The sequence below is a fragment of the Argiope bruennichi genome, chromosome 10 (genome assembly GCF_947563725.1).
Source record: "Argiope bruennichi chromosome 10, qqArgBrue1.1, whole genome shotgun sequence".
NCBI classification, from domain to species: domain Eukaryota; kingdom Metazoa; phylum Arthropoda; class Arachnida; order Araneae; family Araneidae; genus Argiope; species Argiope bruennichi.
In genome coordinates this window covers 88779705-88805535 of record NC_079160.1, presented here as the reverse complement: position 1 = coordinate 88805535, position 25831 = coordinate 88779705, and the positions used below count along the sequence as shown (strand labels likewise).

General features: G+C 28.5%; 1 protein-coding gene across 1 annotated transcript; it reads left to right on the top strand.

The window, feature by feature from the left end:
- On the top strand, positions 1-20092 carry LOC129989044 (protein obstructor-E-like). Its single transcript, XM_056097356.1, has 5 exons — positions 1-166; positions 14445-14651; positions 16051-16239; positions 17612-17810; positions 19354-20092. The coding sequence occupies exons 1-5, from the start codon at positions 127-129 to the stop codon at positions 19406-19408; spliced, it is 690 nt and encodes a 229-aa protein (XP_055953331.1). The 5' UTR covers positions 1-126; the 3' UTR covers positions 19409-20092.
- Positions 20093-25831: the final 5739 nt, after the last annotated feature.

Genomic DNA, 25831 nt, shown 5'->3' with positions numbered 1-25831 from the left:
GCTATCCTCCACATTTTCGCAACGAACGCTCCGAAAGGAAAGTCGTTCTCTATTAGCTTCGCTTGGAACACGCTTCTCTCTCACTGGGGAACTAAAAGCCGATCCCTTTTATTTTATATAGAAAAAATGAACGCTTTCCTGATATTGGTTGCACTGGCAGGAGTTGGTAAGTGTCTCTTTCGTTCGTTCCTAATGGAACTTACGGTCTTCAATACCATTTTTCGATTTATGTTACTTTTAAAATATTAAAATTAAATTTTATTTCATGTCTTTTTCTTGATTTATTAAAAAATAAAATCTGTTTATTTTCAAACTTTTATTCAGTAGACTCCATTTCAAACAGATTACTCATTTTTTGAATCTAACATAAATCTTTGTGTTTGTGTACTCATTATTTATATTTCTTATGTTGTATTATTTTTACAAAATTAGATATGAACTAATTTATCTTTTTAACTAACTTAACTTTTACCAAACTAAGAGTTTTAAGTTCTGCCTTATTTTTCTTATTAACTGTATGTCAGTTTTAATTTAGAAAAATATACTGCAGCGCAAAAGTTGAGTATTTCTGATTTGCCTTCGTCTAAAGCATTAAAAAGGCGCTTGTAGCATATTCTTATTTTAGGAAAGATAATGACGATTTTTTTATATTTCACATTACTTCGTCACATTTTTAAATAAAAATATTGTTTGAATGAATTCGGATAAATAAAAAGCGTTTCATACAAAGGCAAATATATTTTGTGTGATCTTAACTGATCGTAGATTAATTCAACATGGTTTGTTTATTTGTTTTTTTTTTAATATTAATATATTAGCACTTTTAAACAACTGCTTAGAAAAAAATTTATTTTTAAACAAGTTGCTTTTCAAATAGCTTGAAAAAGTATTCAAATTAAACAGAAAAGTAAAATGAAAAAGTTGAATGTATTCAACAAAAATTTACTTTATTATAAATAATAGATCAGTTCTTTGTTTAATAAATATTTTGCCAATGCTAAGATAACTAAAGCCTATTTTTAACATTAAAATTTAATTACGAAAACAATTCAATTCTATAAATGAATGGTTCCTCTGATCAAAAAATCTTATAATGCTCACTTATTCAAAGACGGAATGCAATTTTTTAGTGAGTTAATTATTTCTCCTCTCATATTTAAAATTTGGAGGAGACAAAATAATTTTGGTGCTGCCATCTGTCGCGCTAAGAGCCAACTTCGATTTTTTTAAAAAGCACGGAATGTGCAAAAGCAGTTGGACGAAAGATTAAATCTGTTCAGAAGGTGAACATGCGTATTTTGCTTTCCTAAAACATCAAGATTCTTTCACAAGTTATTACCGAAAGAGCACGATAGCATCTCAAAAAGCAATCTACTAAATTATCTATTTTATCCCGTTTGTCCATATCGATTTTCAGCCCATTGTATTCTCTATAGGTATTAAAAGTTTGTACTTCTCTTAAAAAATTCAGAGCTAAATGTTTCGGAAAAAGAACATTTTATTTAAATGCCTCATTGTTCGTCTGCTTTTCGATGCCCTTTCTTTTAATAGCAAAGCAGTTTGAATTGCTTTTTTTCTCATTGTAATAAGAGTATCACGTATTGTGTAGAATAAATAGAATAGCTTGATAAAAAGTCCCATGACACACATTTTCAAAAAGAAAAGAGAAAATTCTCTCGATTTGTTTTCAAATCACGTTAAAACAATTCTATTCATCTTTTTTCAATCTTTATTATGTGTAACCTCATATATTCACGATTTAGCATGTTTACGTGATTCTTTTAACAAAAAAAAAGCGATAAAAATATTTTGAAGTATTTCTTGAGGTTTAAATTTAATAACTGAAAATTATTATAATCTGAAATTAAACGAAAATGAATTAAACAGGTCTATAAAATTCCTTTTAATTGCAAATGTATTCTATAAAATCAATCAAGAAAAAAAGTTACATTCTTAAGAAATCTAAATGATCCTGTTTATTTGAAATATATATTTCATGATGAATACATTTTCACATTTCTTCATAAATAAAAAAATATAAATCTAGCACTTAATACTTAATTTGTGAAACTAAATTCTCCTAATTAAACGTAATGTTTGAAAAATTATATTTTCAGACGAATTAAAAGATGAAAATATTAATTAATTGCATAATTTCGAGTATCATCATGCTTATTAATTGAAAATATAAGTAAGTTTATTTAAACCCAATTATATTAGTAAAATCTAGTATAAGAAAAAAAAATTCATATCTCTTGATTATACTATATTTGTAGGATTACATGTTTCAATATTTAAAGTTCTAATCTGTTTCTAATTAAAATCTTGGTGCTTTGAATTTATTCTTAATATGGTTCATACGCAAACGCAAAATTTACATTTTTGCAAAGGATACATTGTATAGTTTTATTCGAATGTTTTTCATCCATATTCTAAGACATTTCCCTCATAAATTCCCTAAAATTTCAAATAGTATATCTGATCATTTTATTAAAAACGTGTTTATGTAATATATATCTTATTTTGAAAATATTTATTGCATAGAGAAAAAATCTATTAAAAATAAAATAGATAAAATGTATAGACTATATTGTAAAATTAAGTAGACATTTACTTCATAATTAATTGTTTCTTTAGAAACGAAAACTATGAGAATTAATGCAATCAAAATAGAGTGTTAACTTTCTATCACATTTAAAATCCTATCAATAAGGTTAAAACCAGATTGTGAAAGGAAAGAAAAAACTAGAAAAAGAAAATGTCATGATAAAGAGTGACAGCACTGTGATTTGGGTCACCTAACCAGTTCCGTGACTGCTTTCAGTAGATATTAGCGGTTTGCAGTCTTCTTAATAACACTGCCAACCGGCGTATGTCGACCTTGTAGTATTCGAGGTAAAAATCACTCAGACATACCTCCAGAATACAAACTTGTAAACGCTCAAGAAAACAAGAAAAAAAGACCAGTAAAATGCTGCAAGACGTGTAAAGAATTTTCTTTCTTTTCTTTTTTTTTTATTTATAAATATGTCACATTTTTTTAATGTCTTCTTCCTTCCTTTTCCTTTAAAAAGTTCTAGTTTAGTCAGGTTTTATATCCTGAATTTCTTTTCATGTTTTTGTGACCTAAATTCTACTTTTTTCCTTCTTTCTCTTATGTTCGATCTGGTTTGATGGAAATTTAATTTTCATCGGTGGTTAAAAGGAATTCGAATATCTTCAGATACTCTTATTTATTTTTATTTAAACATCTGCTAAGTAGATAGTTGAGTTATTTCAGACGATTCCAAGAAGAGTTGCCAACATTTATTTTTATTTAAACATCCATTGAACAACATTTATTTTTTATTTAAACACCAGCTAAGTGGACAGTTGAGTTAATTCAGACGATTTCTGAGGACAGTTGCCTAGTTTCATTTCTAACCTTTTTAATTTTATCTTGAATCTTTCTCAGTAGCTTAAAAATAAGCCATAACCATTTGATTGTCATTTATTGCCAGTAAAATTTGTAAACTTTTGAGATTTATAAATTATGCATCCAAATACAAAAGAATATCATTGTTTTGGGCATGTGAAAAAATAATATATGTGAAAGATGCTATATGACGAAAACGAATTTGCATTTAAGGAGCATTTGATATCACATAATCAAACTGTATGCATTGACATAAGGACATAATATGAGGTTAAATATAAAACATAAAACTTATCTGAAAATTATAGATAAGATTAGCACTTTAGATTATATATAAGATATCATTTAAAATGATGGGATTACATATAATATAAGCATTACATTTTTTTTTTTTTCTTTCTTCAATCACTTCGAGCTTCTCTTAGTAAATGAGTTTTCTTATCATTTTAAAATCTCTAAATAAGACTTTATAACAGAAACATATACGAATTTATACTAATTACTTGATAAAGAGCTCAAGAAAAATTTATTGGCTATAATAATAAAAATCGAAATTTCTCTTATAGAACCATCTGTTTTATGTAAAAAGGCTTGAAAGTCTGAATACCAGTTCAAACATAATTGTTTTTCTGAATCCGTCGTGTAAGAAAAAGGAAATTATTATAAAAGCAACTTTTTCCTCAATATCGTGCGTCAGTCAAAGGTATCTGTTTACACTTCATTAAGAACAACCTATAAATTTTTAATTTAATGATTACAGATTTGACTGAAATGTTTCCTGAATAGTTTCATTTACTTTTGAAATTCAAAACAAATTTATCCAATTTTTCCTGTCTCCACCAATTACAAACAAGAAATATCTAAATCTCAACATTGCTTTTCCTAATCACCCCTTCAGCAATTACTATTTTTAAATATCTAGCACTTTTTGTAACAGCACATCTGGAATTTCAAAGCATCTTCTTCGAAACCACTGACACTTTCCTTGATTCAAAAGTCAACAAAACTTTAATAAGCCAGGATCGACTGAAACTCAATATCAATCGATGCCAGTGGAGATTTGTGACAGTCTATCTGGGTTCCCAGTACCCCGAGCTACTCAACTGAATCGCGTATTTCCGAAGGTAATCGAGGCACGAGGATGCGATTCACAACAATTATCCTCAAAACACCGATTCAGAGTGAAAAGAAAAGCACTAATGCACTGAAAGCGAGAAAACACCCTTGTATGTGTATTCAACCCTTTCTACTAAAGCGTTAGTCATGGTTAACCTTGCATTGAAAAATAATCGTTCTCTTAAACTACCAGCTGCTTAATGCGGCTCGCCCCCAAGCTTAGAAATACTTACGATAATGGATGTTTCTACTGTTTAAAAAAATCTCTTATATCTCACTGATTACAGGATATTATAACATTGTTCAAGATCTTATTGTTTCCGAGACATTTCTTTTGAGATTGGTTTGAATTGTGGAAATCTTCGCATCATAGCGAGTAAGCTTCGTTCTTTTATAGTGGAATCAGAACATTTTGTTCTATTTTGAGTAAGAAATCATATAAAGTGTTCTTGTTTGGAATCGATGATCTTTAAATGTTCTTTTTAAGATACTATTGAGATAAAGCAAGCTTTTTAGGAAATATATGAATAGGAATACTTATGAATAAAAAGACGAAATAAACTGGTTAAAATAAATATTCTATCTATAATTCTAATTTTAATATTCCTAATTTTATTCTTCCTCCCAAAGAGAATTAGTATCCATTAGTTAAGACTTATAAAGAATTTGAAAATCATTCGCAGCTTAAGTAGTAATAAGGTAAACGAATTTGGTATACACCTCAACTATGTATGATCACTAAAACGATCATTGGAAATTTCTTCTAATATTCTTTCTAGAACACGGATTATTTGATTTTCTTATAAATCAGGGCATTTCACCAGGAATTATGGCTATGTAAAATGTTATTTAATTGAGAATAATTTTCAAAAATTAAGCTGACATTAAATAGCAAAACTATTAATAGCTTGGTAAACATTGTAAATGCTAATTCAATGCAGAAAAATGTCTGCTGTTCAACTGGAATTTAATTCTGGTTAAAGTCTTCAGATCAAATTATTCCCAATGCTATCTCTCAATTCTGAAAATGAAAATTCAATTTAAATTATTGAAGTAAATTCTACATTGGTTATATAAAGAGATTACAACTTTCACCAGAAGCAGTTTAAGAGCTTTAGAGAGTAAAAAAATCATAGTCCCTATTTCATTTTATGCCTTCTTCTTATTTGTCAAATCGTAAATGTTTTTCGCTATCAATCAGCTAGTCGGAAATTTCAAATTGAGTACGTGAGCACCTTATGTCCACGTGCTCGAATATAATGAGAACAACCTGAGGCTACATCAAATCGTTCACCTACACATCCATCTCATTAATATACAATCGCCAAAGAAAACATATTAATCTCTGTCGGCTCTGACAAGCCAGCACGGGGGTCTTCCAAGAATTTTTACTACACCTCCTTATGTAAATGACTCGAGTAAGTCATATAAGGTAAAGGAATTTTAAGGTATTCTACGTTGAGGAAGAAAGGTAACCTTGACTTTGAAGGCCATTAAAGTATCTACGTTCCAAAGGACGATCCTCAGCGGTCAAAAGAACATTACTCCTAAAATTATTGGCCGCTGTTGATTAAATTGGGCGGATCCCATGCAGACAAGGTTGATTTCAAGTTGGTTTGAAAGGGTAAAAATAAATATCCAATCTGTCACGAATAAGGTAATGAGCAACGTGTCACGCTGCATGAGTGTGTCTCGAGGCTAGAAACCGCGAAGGTCATAAACTGGGGTGATCTTGCGGTGAGAAGGAATGCGAAAACAAAATGGATAATTGTTATTCTATTAAGTGTAATGTGTAAAACTATTTTAAGCTTGACTTCAATGGATGTCATTACAGATTTCAAAGGTTGAATGCTATTTAAGAGAACTAAATAAAACCAGAATCAGAAAAATATTTACTAATCATTTCTTATTTTTCCTGAATTTCTTTAATAAAAATAATGGATCTAAAAATTTGAGTCCTTATCTAAAATACATTCTTGTATAGTATGTTAGAAATTTCGAAACTCAGAAAATGTATCTATTATTCTTTCTCCCAATACATTGAAACTTAAAATAATTTGTTAAAACATCACTTAAGATTTTATCTTGTATCCTTACAAATAGATATCTTAATTTCTGAAATTATAAAAGTTTTGTCAAGAAATAGCTTATATTAAAAAAATAAATATATTTTTTTTAATTTTTTTAAAATTATTGCTGCACATTTTTGAACGAGAGGAGGTGCTATGACATGGATGAAAAGGATTTTGTTAATTGCTTGTTCAGTAGATATAGCAATGCCATGGGGACGAATTATCTCCACTCCAATGATAGAAAACCTTCTTGGGAGAGATTATGTTGTGACCAGTGATGGCCCTCAGGACTTAACCTCAGTTTCCACTCTTCTGCTGTTGCAATGACAATGTCCCTTGGTAACACGCAATACAGTGTCCTTGGTACAATATCCTTATGTAACACGCGGATAGTTCCATTACCATACATATAAAAAATAAGTTATTATTCATACTCAATAACGGATACTGGATTTAATATTGATACCTACTCATTATATTTGTTGGTAGTAATTAAAAAGTATATCAAATTGGTAATATAATAACTAATTTCCTCAAAAATATAATTACATTTGTAAAACTTATTAGACATTGCGTCTAATAAGGTTCAATACTTAATGTACATCTCTATTTCACAGAAGTGATGACGACCAGTTCACTCTTTTTAACAATTCAGGTATACGTGCAGCGCCATTTCTTAAATAGTTCTTTAAATATCATAAATTTTCCCCTTAAAACTTTTCTTGTATAGAACCAAATTAATACACTAACGAAGTAATCGAACTTGTGATATAACAATAATGAAGAGCCAAGCAAATACTTTTAAATCAATAATATTATTACTATAGAATTAAAATTCAGGGGAAATTTCATGCTCTCTTTCTATTGCATTATTAATAAGTCATAATATTCTGTTGCAATCAAAACATACAAGCAATATCTTTTTAACATATTAATCTCAAAGAAGTAAAATATTATTTGAGTCTGCTGGGACATAGGGAGCAACTAATTCATTATACATGCAGGTGCGTGAAACGTATGTGATTCATATGGCCCAAACAAATACTTTACTTGTGAGACATCCTTGCTTCACGTGGCGAATAACGTGTTAAAGACTTTACAATCGAGAAAACGCCCATGAACAATATTTTCTTAATCATGAAATTTCAACAGACGAGATGGGACGTAGACAAATGTGCAACTTATCCGATGGACATTGCCCCACGCCTCAAAACAGAAAGGAAAACGAACTCACCCAGTTAAGAATGAGAGTAGGTGAAAGGTAACCTCTTGGCAAAAAAATAAGTAAAAGGTAAAAAGAAAGCATTCCCCTTTCACCTTCATGAAAGGACAAGGCGATATAAAAGGTGAATGCGCCTTTCGTCTTCATCGTCGCTTTCTATTTTTGATGACTTTGCGTAACATAAGAAGCTTTCGAAAGAGAATCTTCAAATAAATAAGTAATTCCAAAGAAAATGTTACATTAGGCAAAGAGATTTGGGAAAGTAGGTCCATTCAGGGTGGAGTAAGAATTTGTGAAAGGTGGTTTGAGTACACGGGTGTTGCCAACTTCGAGCTGATAAAGTTATGCAGTAACCTGGTAGGCGTTACGTGTTGAAGATGAGTACAACTACTGCTATTGTTTGGCAGGGTGTGAAACTTAGTAAGACACGCTTATTAACATTGTTGAAATAAATTCCAGAAGACAGGTCCACTTTTAGGCAAATAAAGCGAAATACTTTAGATTGTCTTAAAAATCAAAACATATTAATTCTATCATCGATTTCACAATTAAAGTATGCCCTACTTGATTATGAATTTAATTTTCTAAATTCGAACAGATTCTTAATATATATATATATATATATATATATATATATATATATATATATATATATATATATATATATATATATATTCAATTCATGCAACTCGCCGATACTTTATAAGGGAAATTTTTGGGAAAGAATTGCTATAAAATTCTGGAGCTTAATTTTGTTCTATTATAGATTATTCAAATTTCACTTTATATTCTTTAATCGATATAAAGAAATAATTATCATTTTTTTCCGCTGAGTAAAATTTCTCAAAAATAGAAAATGAAAAAGTTTCATTTATTTTCTATACTTATGCTAAATACGGTAAGTCTTGCTTTTTATAAAGGGTATTAAATTCAATTATAAGAAAAATATTTATTATAATTTCTTTATGCAATAAATGAAAATAATCAATAAATTTTATACGTAAAATATTTGTTATAATTTATTTATACAATAAATGAAAATAATCAATAAATTTTATACGTAAAATATTTGTTATAATTTATTTATACAATAAATTAAAATAATCAATAAATTTTATACAAGATGTTGAGTACATTATAAACTCAGAACTATTTATAGTGACTATGAAGTGGCTTATTTCAATCGGTTTTTATAAAGTAGCTGGTTGGATATCTCAAGATTCAAAGCCTAAAATGCAAAGCAAATTTAATAAATGTTGACCAAGTTTAATGAGTTGAATTAATTTATTAAAATGCAAAATTTAATGAGTTGAAAATTGTTGATTTACAGGAAATAAATAAATTGTTAGATCTCCAGCTCTTTCATTGTAGAATTAAAGAATTTCTATAATTTTATCCAAAAATAAAATCTTAAATAAGGTTAATTTGGATGATGAAATTTTTAGGATGCTAGATGATGCTATTTTTATATTATAACCAGTTATTTTTTAATTAAAATTCTTCATTAAGAAGTGTTGATTCAACTTTATGAGTTTCATAGACAGGTCAACCATAAGTTTGTACAATAATTATTTCAACGAAATTAGAAATTCTTCCCAGTCTTAATTATTTATTTGTTTATCCTAATTTTTAACAAACAGCATAGAAAATGGATATAACCTGCATATTAGACATACTTTTTTGTATTTTTTTCTAACCTGGGTTTCGAAAGCTCCTTTTAGAGCTTTGAGCAGGTGCATTATCTCTATTAAAGATTTCTTTGTTCCTGTAACCTCAATAGACGATGAAAGACTTCAATGTACTTAACATATTAAAAATTGGTACTCATTCAAAAACAATTTTTTAAATTCTTTTTTTTAAAAAAATAACACGTCTGTTTTTAAATAACGATTACGTTATGAGCACTAGTGTGTCCACATGACATAATAAACCTCGCAATTAAAAACTTAATGCCAATTACATTAAATTGTATCACTCATTATAATTAAAAATAAGAAAGTTCACTAAAAACCGGCACCTGCAACTACTGACCTATTTTCTCCGATAGCATTCATGCCTGAATAGTTAACAACCTGTTTTATAACACGTGCCTTGGCGTCGGACATGTTTAGAAATCTTGAAAAGCCGGTATGTTACACAGACTGCACTTTTGGCCTTATGCAATATACCGGCATTTCTGGTAGATTCCATATTTTGTTTTTTTTATTGGTAGGAATTTTAAAACTCAGGTTTTCCATGGCATAATTAATAAATTTTAAAATAAGGTTCATCTTGATTTCAATTAATTTCATTTACGTTCTTGTAATTTATTTATTCAGCTTCTTCTCATGATTGAAATAAGATAAAAATTTCTTTGAAAATTTTAATTATTCAAAAGAGAATATCAATTGAATATATATTGTTGGGAAATTTTATTCTTATAAATATTAATACATTACCTGGGGGGGGGGTTATACTGGAAACATTTCGCAACAGCAGATTTTTTTTTTTTTTTTCTTTCTTATAACTTTTCATCTGAAATGACCTCGCCTTTTATGACATAATGGTAGAATAATTCTTGGCAGGTGAAAAGAAGAGAATTGCAACAGAGAGCATTGTAATACGCTTTCCATATCGAAAGTGCTAAGAAAAAAACTGGAAATGCTATGAAGCATTTATTTTCTTCAAATCTATAAATTATTTTTCTTAGTAAATTGATATATTTTCTTGGTAGTGGAAAGGAAAGCATGCTTGAACATGCTCTTAGGCGCCATGAAAGAAACAAGAATCGTTCCGGCACGCTTTCCTCATTGATTTCCTGTATTAAGATGAAAAATAAAATATAAATATCGTTTGGAATGTTTTCTTCTAATCTATAAATCAAGTTTTGTTAGCATATAAGGAATAATCTCATACGCCCCGACTTACTAGATCATTAGAACAGAACAAAAGAAAAGAAGAAAGTGAAAAAAAAGGGGGGTTGAAATCTTTGTACACTATTTGACAAAGTTATGATGATAATAAGAATGAGATAAAAATGTCAAACATCGATACTTAGCAAATTAGAATGAGGAAAAAAATCGAATAACACAGATATCTCAAAGCTTTTCTTCTAACTCCATCTAAAAGGAAGAAATGCTTTCACTGGATCCGAAAAAAGAAAGAAAGAAAAAATAATCGTTGATTAATGATTGCAACCTGTAAAAGAATGCTTTAAGGTGTAAACAAAGCCACTTTCCCGTAGGTGAGATACAATATTTAGAGCTATAAAAAATGTTCTATTTATGTTAGTAAACGTTTCCAGATGGTGGCCTTAATTGATTTTCTTTGCTTCCTAAAATGAAAACGGAACTATCTGCGAATCAGTCAGTTGCCTTTTACATTTTACTTTCCGAAAGAAAATTCACTCTTAACAAATTCTATCATATGATTGATAAGCATTTGAAACTGATCTTTATATTATTAAATGTCAGTCAGAGTGTTTATCTTGCAGAAAAATCTTCAGTTGTTCAATTTGCATTGACAATCGACTGCGAAAAAACAAAATTGAAAGCGAAACAAAATACTTTGGCTGAAAATAATTGAAATATGACTAATTTATTGGTCATATTTCAATTATTTCTATTAACTTCAAAAACTTCAAAGGAAAGAATAAAATAGCAGCAACCTACTGTTTTTATATACATATTTCTATTCGAAAAATATTTTGGAATAAAATATTGCTTCCATAAAGGGCAAATATTTGCCATTTATTTTGAAAGTTTCACTTTTACTATTGATAATAACAGCTGGTGCATGAAAGCGGAAATATTTTTTTAACGATTACTAAAAAATATGACAAATTAAACTTATACAAAAATGGTTTTATACCAGTTACTAAACATTCCTATTTTTTCAAAAAAAAAAAAAAAATGGCAATGCCAGGAACTAAATTTTTATAATTAAAATCCCAGTCACGAATGTTTCCAGAAAAATTATTCTATACTAAGCCAAGCGGAATTCTTCTCTGTATTAATGCAGTCAGCTGAGCAGACTCAAATCACAACAGGCCTTGGAAAATATTAATTTTATCAAGCGAAACGGGCAATTAATAAAAAAATTAATTACAGAAATGCCATGATTGTTCCCACGATTGTTATGTACAATCCACGCTTGATTAAAAAATAATAGTGACAATTATTTCAAAAAAATAATTACCTGGACTCCAAACATATAGCATTACAAAAAATTAATTTTTGTAACAAAAAAAATCCTTTATGCGTAGTTACTGATTAATAATCTAAAAAATTCAAAAACATTTAATTTCATCATGGTCAGTGCTGATAAAGTATTTTTTTTACACGCTTGCCATTTTCAGCATTTCTGACATTCATCATGGTAACCTTGCTATGATTAATTCATTTCGTTCTTACCCTTTTTAGAACATATTCTATGCTAAGCATTAAAAAAAGTAATTCGAATTAATCTTGAAATCTCTTTTCAAGAACAGCAATGTTCCAAAAACTTTAAACGAATCTAATTGCATTTTAATCTGGACTATAAAAAAAACAATTGTTATCAAAATATTCTGCTCTCATTAGCATGGACCACTATTTTTTTTTTTTCTTCTTCTTCTTCTTCTTCTTTAAATCGTGCTTACTGATCCTTGAAAGATGCCGAAACAGATGCTTTAACGTAAAATACTTATCACGTCTTCTATTTAGCTCAAGCAGACTGACATAGTTTTCTTTCAATTAATCTATTTTCATTGCGGCTTACTCTAAAGTATCTTGATCTATTTTTGGATTCTATGTTAATTTCTGAACCAATTCTATTGTTTAATGGGAAAAATAAAACTGTTTTCCCTTATTAGAATTGTTCTAGCTTTAGTTCATCATTTCTGTATTTATATTATGGTTTTTTCAAGTTCATGATGTGATATCTAAATATATAAAGATGTGTGCGGTTTTTAATCTTTTTATACAAATCTATGGTTTTTTGATGAAATTTGGATCATGTACTCTGCAAGACAAAAAGGAAATTACTTTTAATTTTTCAACATCTAATAGTTAATTGAATTATAAATTAATTAAAAGTCCAAGGAAACTTTTGATATTTTTTAGTTACTTCTCCAAAAAATATTATTTCACAAAAATGATTTTTTACACTTTTCGCTATCTTAAAAATTCAAAATATTACTTTTTGTAATACCAATTTCGTTCTGTTAAATTTTTTCTCTAATTTTAATAACTTTTTAAATTCAATTTGATATACAGTCTGTAACAATTTTTTCATTCTTATAATGAAATTCCATTTGATTGTTTTATCAAATTTGTTTAATTATGGGCTTTTGCCAATACTAAAATTGCGATAATTTTTTTTTTGGATATTAATTCCTAAATAGGATTTTTTCTTATCTTTATATTTCATTGTATATATAATTTTTAATTTGTAGTAGAGTGATTCCATTAAATTCATATTTTTTCAATATTAACAAATAACTAGGTATTCTATAAGATTAGTTTAATCACAAGAAAATCAATATTCTAAACAAATAAAAGGCGAACGATTCGCCAACGGCGGCGAGTCAATTTATTAAAAAAAACAATGATTATTTTTGTAAAAGTAAAAGCAAATTTAAAATTATTTGGAACATATCTATAACTGATTTTATTTATTTTGCTTTTAATTAAAGGCCAAATTTAAGTTACTGCTGAACCACAAGAATGAAAAAATCGCGATGCAATTGACAATATTAATAAAAGAATACATGTGTGGAAGAAGCATGTGGCAATATTAATAAAAGAATACATTAATCATAAAAAATAGCAGCATGAGACATTTTTATGACAACATAATCAATTTAAGGGAATTAATTATCAGGAATTAGAGGAAAATTAATCCTGTTATAAATGATTTTTAATTACATTAACGATTGCTTAGTGATAAAAATTGTATTTATTATTAGCCAATTCATCGATTCACGTTAAATTCAAAGCATTTTATGCTCTATTTTATTCAATCGGAACTTATATATTTGAGCACTGTTGATGATATTAATTTTAACATAACGATTTTAATCATTGAAAGCATCATCATATCTTTTATTCGCTACAATGATAATTCATCACAGTTTGTTAGGAAGCATTATGCATTTAATGGATAATTAATGTCAGCATTTGGCTGTCACTTTATGTTTATGGCAACAATTAATAATTTTATAAAACTTATACTATTTCTAGTTTCAAGTTCAAAACAGCTTCGCATTTTTGAATGTAGTATGTTAACTGCTATTTTAAAAGGAATGAAAGATAATTATCTTCAGATCAAAGCTGATGCAAAAATAATTTTTTCATAATTATTAAAATAAGATGAGATAAAACTGTTTAGAAACTGTATTTCAGCATATATATCTATAACTTGAAATTTCCTTAAAACTTTGCAGAAAATTTTTCTTTGATTTCTTTTTTCCATTCTTACAGAAAAAAGATAGTACTAATACTAGTTAAGAATTAATCTATTTTATATCACTAGGATCTTTTTGGAAAAAGAAGTAATTTTTCTAATTATTTTTTTTTCTGTTTATTTCTAAGATATGCAGAAACACATGATAAATGTTGATATATGAAACTAAACCGATTATTATTCTGTTTCTTTGCAGTCTCCGCCCAACGAGATGACTTCGACTGCCCCGACAACTTCGGCTTCTACCCTCACTACCGCAGCTGCGACAAGTACTGGGCTTGCGAAAATGGAACGGCGACCCTAAAGATCTGCGGAAATGGTCTCGTGTTCGATGACGCCGATCCCCTCAGAGAAAACTGCGCCTACCCCTTCAGCGTCAACTGCGGAGACAGGACAGACCTCGGTAAGCACTTCCTACAAGCAACTTCAACAATAAAAAGACCCCTAAACTTCAGCTGTACCGAGTAGTTGTCCTATTTAAGCTTTGAAAACAATGAAACAAAGTGTCAAAGGTATTGACATGTGTGACAACGATATATAAAACAATCACAGCAAATAATATGCAGTCTTTCACTTTATCGTGAACTATTTCTAGGAAGGTTTCTACAGTAGCGATTCTTAATATTTTCATAAACACAGTGAAAAGAATTCTTGTTGTTTATTTTTATCATATAAGTAATTCTTATCACTATGAACTCAAAAATTTATCGATTTTTCGTAATTATTTCGAAAAACTAGGCAAGAAAATGAGTTAGATACGTTAGGAAATCGTGCATTGTCTGTTCCAAACAATATGAGGCAATACCCTCCAAGATGTTTAACGAGAACTTTTAACGAGTTAATCATTAATGTTACACTCTGATCAAATTAAAAAACATCAATGCGAAAGCGATCTGCGTTAATCTTCAATGAAGCGCACATTCTAGCTACCAGTTTCCCAAATGATGCTTATGAAGGACCCGACATATTTGTAGCGTTATCCAGTAAGGCAGTGTTCACCCTGCTTAATCCATCCTGTCATCATTTGAGTTCAAAGGATGCAGACATTTTATAAATCATATTTTTGGCTCATTTAAATAATATTGCATTTAAAAATCTATTGATAGTAAGATTTAGGCCAGGAATCGTTCTTATATATATATATATATATAATTTTCAACCAAATAGAAAAATTGTATCTGGCAAATTTTGAGAGCTGTGTTTCTTTTTTGAATCATATTTTTCACATTTCAATGAAATAATGTAAACTTTTGAATAATATTTAGACGATAATTAATATTGTGACCTTTTGCATCCGAATCATATTAAAAAAGATATAAAGCTTATCCTTCCCAAATATTAAATCATATTGCATTCCATGCTCGTATCAAAGACGTTTAGGTAAATCAAGTGAAAGAGAAATTGACCTAATGATTATAACAAAATGTAGCTCAATGAATATTTTTACCCTAGCGCCATCTATCAACCAGAATAAATGTTACAAAGTAAGTTCCTAATCCTGGTACACGCAAATCACAATCATACGTTTTTCTAGTTACTATTTTTTTTTATCAAGATAATAATTTACTAATTCTTATTCTTTTTTAAATGAATTAAAGAACAACCAACTCAGATAGTTTACTGTTTGACATGCTAAATTAGCATTTAAGCATAATTGTAAGCTCAAGTATGTTGAAAAATATAGCTCCTTTTGATTCTCTCACAAAAATTAAGCTCCACATCCCACTCAAAAATCAAACAATTGACAACTTTTATTGTTCTTTATTTATTCGCGCTTCATATGATTCTTTCATTTTTTTTAGAGCCTCCAATAAGCACCCCCAACTGCCCTCGACTCTACGGTATCTACGAAAACAAAGAAAACTGCCGAATCTTCTACTCCTGCTGGAACGGCGAAGCCTCCAGATACGAATGCCCACCCGGCCTTGCCTACGACAGCGAACAACGCGTGTGCGTATGGGCTGATCTTGTAGAGAGGTGCGACCAACTCGGTAAGTGTTTGTTCTGCAGCTCATCCACAGCATGTATGTATACGAACAAAGAAAGTGATTCACGTTTTTGTGTTGTTAGTTACTCTAAAGTAACGCCTTTTCCTTGAAGAAGTGAAATGCATCCAGTTAGAATGGGAATGTTGTCTTTTCGTGAGTCAAAAAAATTAACGAGAGGGAGGTGTTTGTTACTGTAGCAATAGTTAATGGGCACGATTTCGTTTTTGGTATAGTTAAATAGTTTGTTTTCTTTTAGCTATGTCAATACTTTATAGCGAAAGAAAATATTTGGGTTACTGTAGAAATCTGTACTATTAGCATTAATTAAGGACAAAATAAAACATTACAGCTGTTTTATCAAGATTTGAATCTTGATTTAAATTTTAGGATACTAATTAAATACTAAACATAAACTCTTTTTCCAAAGAGAAATCTTCGAATGCAACTTTTCACTTTTTAATCGAATAATTCATTATAGTTATTGGTTATATTAATTAAATAATTAAAAGTTAAGGAGAAATATTATGATTTTGTAATAATGAAAAATAATGAAACATGAAAAAATATTATTAACTATAAAATTAGTATTATTAGAAGGCCTATATTCGGTAAAATAACACGCAACTTAATCAAACGATTAAATATCCTCCAGGTAAAGTTAACAATCAATAATTTAGTAATATATAACATAACAAATAAAAATAATATCAATTCATTGCTATAAATTTAATAATTGCTGAAAAAGACAAAAATTTAATTGAAAATCATTTAGATCTTCACTAAATATCTTTGTTAAATAATAGTCTAAAATCTAGTGACAAAAAAAACACAATTTAAATATTATTTTTTATTTATTTTCGTAATAAAATTAATAAATTTATTGCTTTTTTTTATTCATTCTATCAGAACATAAAGGCGAAGAAATGAAATTTTGATTATTATAAAATAAATTAGGAGTGATTTTTTTTCATAGTAATATTTTAGAGGAGCACTACATTTCAGTTCTTACATTCTACAATATTATTTTATATTTATATCAGAATTTGATTTTGAATCTTAAAAAAGAATCGAATTACTTATCAGCAGTATTTGACAGGCAACAATATATTTCTTTTCTTGATTCTTTAACTTACTTCTATGATTTATCTGACTAAAATATTTTTGCATTTATTATAATTAAGTTTATAAAGCATGATTATTATATTCAAACTGGCATTTTGTGTTCCTAAACTCAAAATTACAGTTTTACACATTGACTACCGTGTGGATCACCGTGATCAGCTGCCCCATATAAATTGCATAGTAAGAAATTCAGCTTGGCAATTAATGCATTTAACGCACACCAATTATTCACATTGTATCTTTTGCTGTGCAGAAGTTGCCGAAGGATTCGTCTGCCCTGACCCATCCGATGTTGACCAACCCGGCCTTTACAGCCGTCACGCTCACCCCACTGACTGCAGGAAATTCTATGTCTGCATTGAAGGAACCGCCAGGCCCTACGGATGCAGTTTGGGAACCGTCTTCAACGTAGACAGTCTGCAGTGTGATGAGCCCGAAAACGTTCCAGGATGGTATGTACAAAATTCTTAGAATACAATGATTCAAATCAACTGACATTTTTTCACTCACAAATTCATGCCTTCTTAATCTAATGGCATGATAAATAACAACGTGAAACAAATTATTGGAAAATTTAAATAATTTTTAACAATTTATAATAAAATAAAATCTTTTCATTGAATTTCATTTGTAAGTAACATTTATAAATAAAAGACTCAGTCTCTATGCAAAATTTAGCTCAACAAAGCCTCCAGTGATACATCCAATTGTAAAAACAAAATAGTTAATGAAAATAGTAAATATCAGGTTATTGGATGATCATAGACAGGGTTTAAAAGAATGCAACAAAGAAAACATTTTTTACAGATTTTTATTTCTTATTTTTATTTCATCAGGTCTTACTGGTTATTAGATATCAAATAATTTCCGAATTCAAGATTAGCAAGAAAAGAACAGTCTCTGTTTATCATATTACTTGGATCCTAGGATAGATGCTTAACATAGACTTTGGGAACCATTTGCAAAAGAATCGGTCTTAAAGACAAGAATCTCCTAAAAGCAATTCTTTCTTTTTGAAAGTTTTTACATTTGGAATCTATTCACATTTGTGTGAAATACAAAATTTTGTAATAGCAACATTGCTAAAGCATATATTAATAAGTGATAGCCAATATTTTACAATAGATCTTGCAGTTTTCGACAAAGCATAGACATAGCAAATTTGCATAGACGGCAGTTAATGATGTTTATTAAGAGATCATCAATTATGGAATCAGCATTTTCTGTTCAAGTGTTTTTTTAAAAATTATGTCCATAATTCTTCCAAATTGTCTGGTTTTAATGTCATGTTATCTGAAATTTTACTTATTGTGTACATAAACTTTTCTGATAGAGACATCTCATAACATCATAGCGCTATTGAAAACGAAATTATCTGGTTCATTTATCTTCTTTTCGAGATAAATATATATATAACCTCACGTTTATTTATTTATTTAAAGTAAGCTACACATGATTCTTCTTCTTTAATTTTTAATAATGGTAAAAGTCATACCACTCAAGAGCTTGATGAAACAATAAAAACAGTTTAAATTTCAAAATTGCAATATTATTAATTATTGGAAATCTTAAAAAATTGTGAAAATTCCAAAGAAAGCTATGCATATTTTTAAAATTGATATCATTAAAAAGACAATTTGTTAAATTTTGAAACGGTATAAATTTTATTTTCTTGTTGTTATATATTCAGAAGTTATCGCGGTAAATTTATTTACTTTTTAATTAATTAAAATTTCAAAAAAAATCTTCCTGGGGTGCACATTTTCGTCCACCAAAGTATATATGTGCCAAATTTTATAAGTGTTGGTTGAACGGTTTGGCCTACAGAAGGTCAACACACATATACAAAAACACACATTCATCTTTATTATTAGTATAGATTAATAAAGATTCTTAAAATTCAATTTAAAAGATTTAATTATTTTACAAGAGCCATTATTTTCTTGAAATTGTTTTTGTGATAATATCTAAATTTTGTGTTTCTCTGTGTTTCAGCGAAAACTACTACGGAGATCTCGACGTAAAGACACTGAAGAAAGCACAGGGTTGAGTGAAATCTTTGTAGATAATCTTGGATTTTGGGCAACTCAAAACCGTGCCTTCCAGTCAAAGATCTTCCGCTTTCTATTCCATCCATCTCCTGTACATTCCATTTAAACGAAACACTGCACTATTCATCCAATTATGGGACTAGAAAAATAGAACTTCAAATTATTATTATTATTATTACTATTATTTACTCCTCAGTGTTATATATGCAGAGCGTGTCATCATTTTTCAGAAGAAACTAAATTGAAATAAGTTATTTGTTTTGAGTTACTGGAGGTTATTTACCACACCTGCGCAGCAAGTAGAGCTTGCTAAAATATTAACACGTAACTTGCGTTTCCAATTATAGTCTAAAATTCAATTCGAAATTGGAATTAACCGTCTTCCTTGTGATTTTACACCCTGGATTTTACAACAGTGCCCACTGCGCAGATTTAAAAGTGCCAACGCTAGCTTATTATTATTTTTGTCTCTTATATATGATCAGTTCGTAAGCATTGGTCATAATAATTTTTTAAAAATAATAATGTCTCGATTTACTAAAAGTTTGATTTTTTTTTTGTACGATGTCGAGTCATGGCATTCAGAGTTTACTTCCTTTACTTGGAAAAAAACTGTGATGACAAGTGAATGTAAATGGTTTACATTTTGTTTGGTGTAAATAAAGATTTCTAAAAAAAAAGTATCATCTGTCTTTTTTTTTTTATTTTATCTTACAATCATAAATAATATAAAAAGTATTTGCCTGCACTCTCTCCTTTTGTACAGTTAGAGCACCCCCAGACATTATGAATGATTCAAAATTGATAATATTCTGGTTCGAAAATTTTCATTTCCTTTTGAACAATGGTTACGTGAAAATGGTTTGCAATCAGACATACAATTATAATGAGCAAGATACTAAATTCCCAAACGATTTGTGGAGATTCTCCTTAAATAACTTAATATCGTTCTACTTTCAGCTAATATTTGAGATATTGAAGGTAGTTGACTACATAAAAAGTCTATTTTTTGAGAAATTAAAAATTCTTTTATTTAATTTTCTTAAATGTTTGAACAAGTTTCTTTATAAAACCTTTAGAATTTTGTTTCTAAGTCTATTTTTTGGGAAGTTACAATGATTTCTATAATTGCATTTGAATATGTTTTAATGCTATTTTACGTCTTTAGATTCTATTTTGACAAATTCTAATCTTTGATAGAATTTTCTTACGAAAATCTCATAAATTAAAATCTAACGACAATTTCTTTGTTTAAATTTAGTATGCTAATTTCTTAATAAAATCTGCAGTTTTTATGGCGCAAAAGGTTTCTGAGACACACTCTATTGAAAAAATAAAAAAATTCTCTAGACAAAAAAAAAATGTTTGCTTACCTAAATATTCTGCAATTTCAATTATAATAAAATTTCTTTTTATCTTTTAATTCAAAATTTTGAAGTATTATAACCATTTAGGTTTAACAATATTAGTGTCCCATAATAAAAATATTATCGAGCACTATATACACAAAATTATAGAGAAATTTTTCAATGACTCAACAATATTATTTTCTTGATTTTTGAACGAAGCTTTCTTGTTTTCCTTCGTCAATCAAAATAAAATCTCACTATAGAAATTTTACTACCGGCGCATATCAAAACTTATCATATTTATTCCATTTTTTTTATCTCTCTTCTTACAAAGGCGAAAGTTTTTTTTATAGATATTTTTTTGTTTGAGGATCTGTAATATTATTTTTTCAATTTCTATAACTGTTTTAAGTTTTTCATCTTTAAAATGGTCCTATTCGTATAATGTAGAGCTTCTTCGCAACTTAGTTACAAAAGTGATGCCATGACGCTTAATTTCATTCAAGGTAAGTTTATGACTTAATACTACAACTTCAAATAAACTCTATCATATAAACCCAACTCATCTAAAAACAAACTAGACATAAAGCCAGTATTTCATTGAATTACTTCTTTGGGAACAATGAGACAGACTGTCAGTATAATATATAGCTCAGGGTGCATAGCGTGGCTTATAGGATCCATGATCTAATGTGTTCACTTTTCATTGGCATATCTGATGACTTAAGAATAAAAATATTTTGTTTTACTCTGCTTATCACCATTAGACAGAAGAACAAATCATTGATTCTTCTTTTTCTGTGCACTTTCATTATACGAACAGTTTTTCAGAAATCTAAAAACATATCAAAATCAAATATCAATATAAACGCAGATCTAATCATTTAAAATTAGCCACAAGAACACATTATTTTACAGATTCTAAAAAATATTCTCCATTCTCAAGTTCTCTTTCTAAAATCTGTTTTAAAATATGATTTTTCCTGGTCTAATACGTCCCTTCTATATTTCAAAAAACTTTAAATTGGGCGTTTCGAAAAAATGACTTGAAGCAGTATAAAGGTATCTACAAATAACTCGCACATGAAAGATATCAGACCATATGGTCATAGTTATTTAATCAAGAAACATTTACTATTTTATGGATTTCAAATTCACTGCTTTAAACTTTAAGTGGAAATGTATAATTTTTTATGCAAAATTGAACTAACTTCACAAGTTGTACAGTAAAGTTCTGCAATCCATCAACTTTTTTGAAACATATAGAACATTGGAATTTCTGTGTTTTAAGATATAAAAGTTGTTTTGCAAAATTTACGTTTTGTAATTGGTTCCTGATTGCGCTAAACTACATTCATAATAAAATTTTTAAATTTCAAGAGTAAAAAATCATTAGTGATTTTAAAACAAAAATCAGTTAATGAAGTACAAATATCAATACATATTTATACTATATCAATACATAATCAATACAAATTGTAAAAGATGTAATAAAAATTTGCGAATAAAACAAAAGATATTAAATGTGTGTAAAAAACAGTTAGTGTAGAAAATTAAAAATGTTTGGGTGGTATTTCTCACCCCCCCCCACCCCCCAATCTTGCAAAAGTAATGATGATGGTTGAAAAGAAAGAAAACGTTATGAAATAAAAGTAAGGCATTCGATCAAAATGTCTTTGAAAGTAAAATGAGAGTGACACGTTAGGCATTATTTTCTGGAAGATGTCATATAAAAATAGATTTATAGTTAAACAATCAATAAATAAAAGAGGGGTACATGCTTCAATTTAAAAAAACGTAGAAAACTAGGGAGCCTTAATGTAAATTGAAATGAAATGCTTGCACTAAATTATCAAATTATTGTAAACTGGCCCCCTCGTTTTTAAAGCTTGATTAATTTCTAATAAAGTTCATATTTTTTTACTTCCAAGTGTTTTCTGCGAGAACATTTATTTATAAGGATACATAATAACAATAGCTGGGTTTTCTTTCTCTTGAAAGTCCACTGTAAGACATTTACACTCCACCATGCATTACAAAATGATTCTATCTCCAATTTAATTTATTCATTAATACAAAATAATTTTTTGTCTTCTTTCTATTAGAGAAACCCAATAAAGTAGAAAAAAAAATTTCCGAATTTTTTCTTTTTTGACTGCTTTTACGCATTATTTTATAAGGCCTTTATGCATTAGATATCAAAACAAAGTAAGAGATAATGGAAATTTGATATGTCTTTTTATTCTAAATAATTTATAAAGTTTTATGATAAATAATTCATAAGAAATGGGTGATAAACGGGAAAGAAAAACACAAATGTGATCTTCTTGCTTAAAATTATTACAAATATATATATATGTAATGATATTTTAAACTCTTAATTTATCCAAATTAATTTCCAAAACTTTATCTTAATTTAGGTTATAGTAAAATATTCTCTTATTTCCTAATCAAATTCCATTTTCGATTTAATTAATTCCTTTGCGGTTTAATTAATAATGCGCTATCAGTACTACGTATCAAGTGGAAATGATATTTCCGTTGCCCTTCTCGAGGTCAACACATGTATTCAGCCGACACATGGCTGGAAATACCATGTTATATAAGACTAATGAACATTTGTTTCGTCCCTTCTTCCTTCTTTACTTCTGCTTTTGTGACGCTCTGCGCCTTCTTGTAAATAATCATGCCTGCTTGCCGAGAGAGAATAAAACGAAACTAAAAAATCCAAAGCTTCTATGTCTTCGAACCTGCATTCTGCTTCAACCAAAATAATCTGACATATATATATATATATATATATATATATATATATATATATATATATATATATATATATATATATATATATATATATATATATATATATATATATATATATATATATATATATATATATATATATATATATATATATATATATATATATCATTGCGTAGGATACTTTCTGATGAAATCTTACAAAAATGAATAATTTTCGTGTTATGAACTACCCTTTTTTACTTCTTGTAATTGGAAATATGCAAAGAGAGTATTGTAATCGTCAACACTTTTGAATTTGCGATTTTGAAGAATCTCTGCATTTTAAATATCTTTTATTTTTTGGAACTAAATCTATCTATAAACAAGATGACTCAAATTCATTGAACTAGAGAAATGACATTTTGTTTGTAATCTTAACACAAAATTCGCATATGCTAATAAGATTTGAATGAATTCCATACAAAAAAAAATTACCTGCCTCTCTGTCTATATGCATATAAATTCGATAATCTAAAAGAGAAATATTGAGCTATAGCAAAAAAACTAAGAATACAGTCTTAATTTTAAATTTGTAGAACGCTGCCAAATTTTAGATAAAATTCGTCGAAGAAAAATCTGATTGTCGACATTAATGTAAACATAATAGTTCACAGAAAACATGAAAATTAATACAAAAGAAAGTCGACGGGACAGTAAATGAACTGTAGACTAGCACGATAAAGTCCAAAGGATGATTTTTTTTGTTCTGTTTTTCCTCTCATTGTCAACAAAGAGAAATGATATCTGGGATGCAGTATTATTCTTTCGTTCCCTTATCCCTTTAGACATAATCACAGTAATATTTTGGTGCCGCCACGTCCCCAAAACTGATGCCCTGTAGTATGTATGCTTTGTCCTTTTATTATTTGCCATTGCAATAATGCGTGGAACAATGGGCAGCATATATACTCTGCAGCTTCTCATGAGGTTGTAGTTTCAGTGTAATTTTTTCATTTTGTTGAATGACATTTCTTTGAAAGTAAAATCTTGTTTAGAATTCTTTAATTATTTTCCCTATAATTGGTATTTTTTCAATAGAACCCTACTGCTCTTTTTATGTATAGGTAAGTTGTAACCATATCTGATTCATTTTTCTATTATTGTCTGTTGAAGTAGATATAATATAAAGTTGCGTTTCGTTTTATTTTGGTTTAAAAATTGAATTCTAACGAAGGTCACAAAAATTTTTCTAGAATTATAACATAGGCTTTTTCCCTCTTTCAAGTTATATTTTATCTCTTTGTTAACTATGAAAAAATTCCGCACTAAAGAATTTAATAAACACGCATAACTATAGTAGTTTTGTTATCAGCCATTCTATTTTCCTTTTACCACTTTTTTTTGTTGTTGTTATTAATTTTGCCACTTAAAAAAATACTACTTTTACTTTATTCATATTACCTTGTTGATAAAAAGTGATAAAATTTTTAAATCGATGAATTATGTGTTATATTTCAGGACTGGAGCTGAGGAATTTTATCATGGTTTTGCTCCCACAATGAATGCATCATGAAGATTTTTTTAATTTTATGTTTGTTCTAAAATGGATGGTAGTTGAAAGCAAAGAACTATTGATGGCCTAAATAAGTATAGTTAACTTTCATATGAAATTAAAAAAAATGTAGTAATCTTTATAGTGATTCTGGCAGGGGAACTGCTTTCTGTAATCGACAACATTTTGGGTGAACATTGGATCGCAGAAGATGATTAATTCCATTTGAATATTAACCGCATTCATTTTATTTCAAAAGAGAAATAATGAAACAATTTATGAGTTTTTCCTCTCTCTATTATTGAAAATAAAGGATGTCTTCAAATAGAGTATAAGACAGACAATTTTTGTTTAAAATGCACAGTATAAATACTGTTACAACACAGTCTAAGTTAATAATCCCGCGTTTAATTCGGAAACTTGTATTATAAATACTGTTACTAGACGATCTAAATGAAGGATCACTCATTTTTGGAACCTTTATAATAAGTTTCAGTAATTGGAGATTTTATATTTAGTTCGAACAAATATATTATAAAGTTTCCATTCATAGACGAAGCCACATCGAAAAAGTTCATAGTGGAGAGGTTCAATAATGATGACGGACCTTTTTTGTAATTTAAAGATTTTATTATTTCTCCACTTTCGGGAGTTGGTTTGAGCTTTGCCTTTCGGCGTGCTGCTACGTCGATGAAGTTACAAAGACTGATTGTTTTTTACATATACCGCTAGAGGGCGTTACAAGCGAGAGGTGGGGCAACATGCTTACGTAACACATA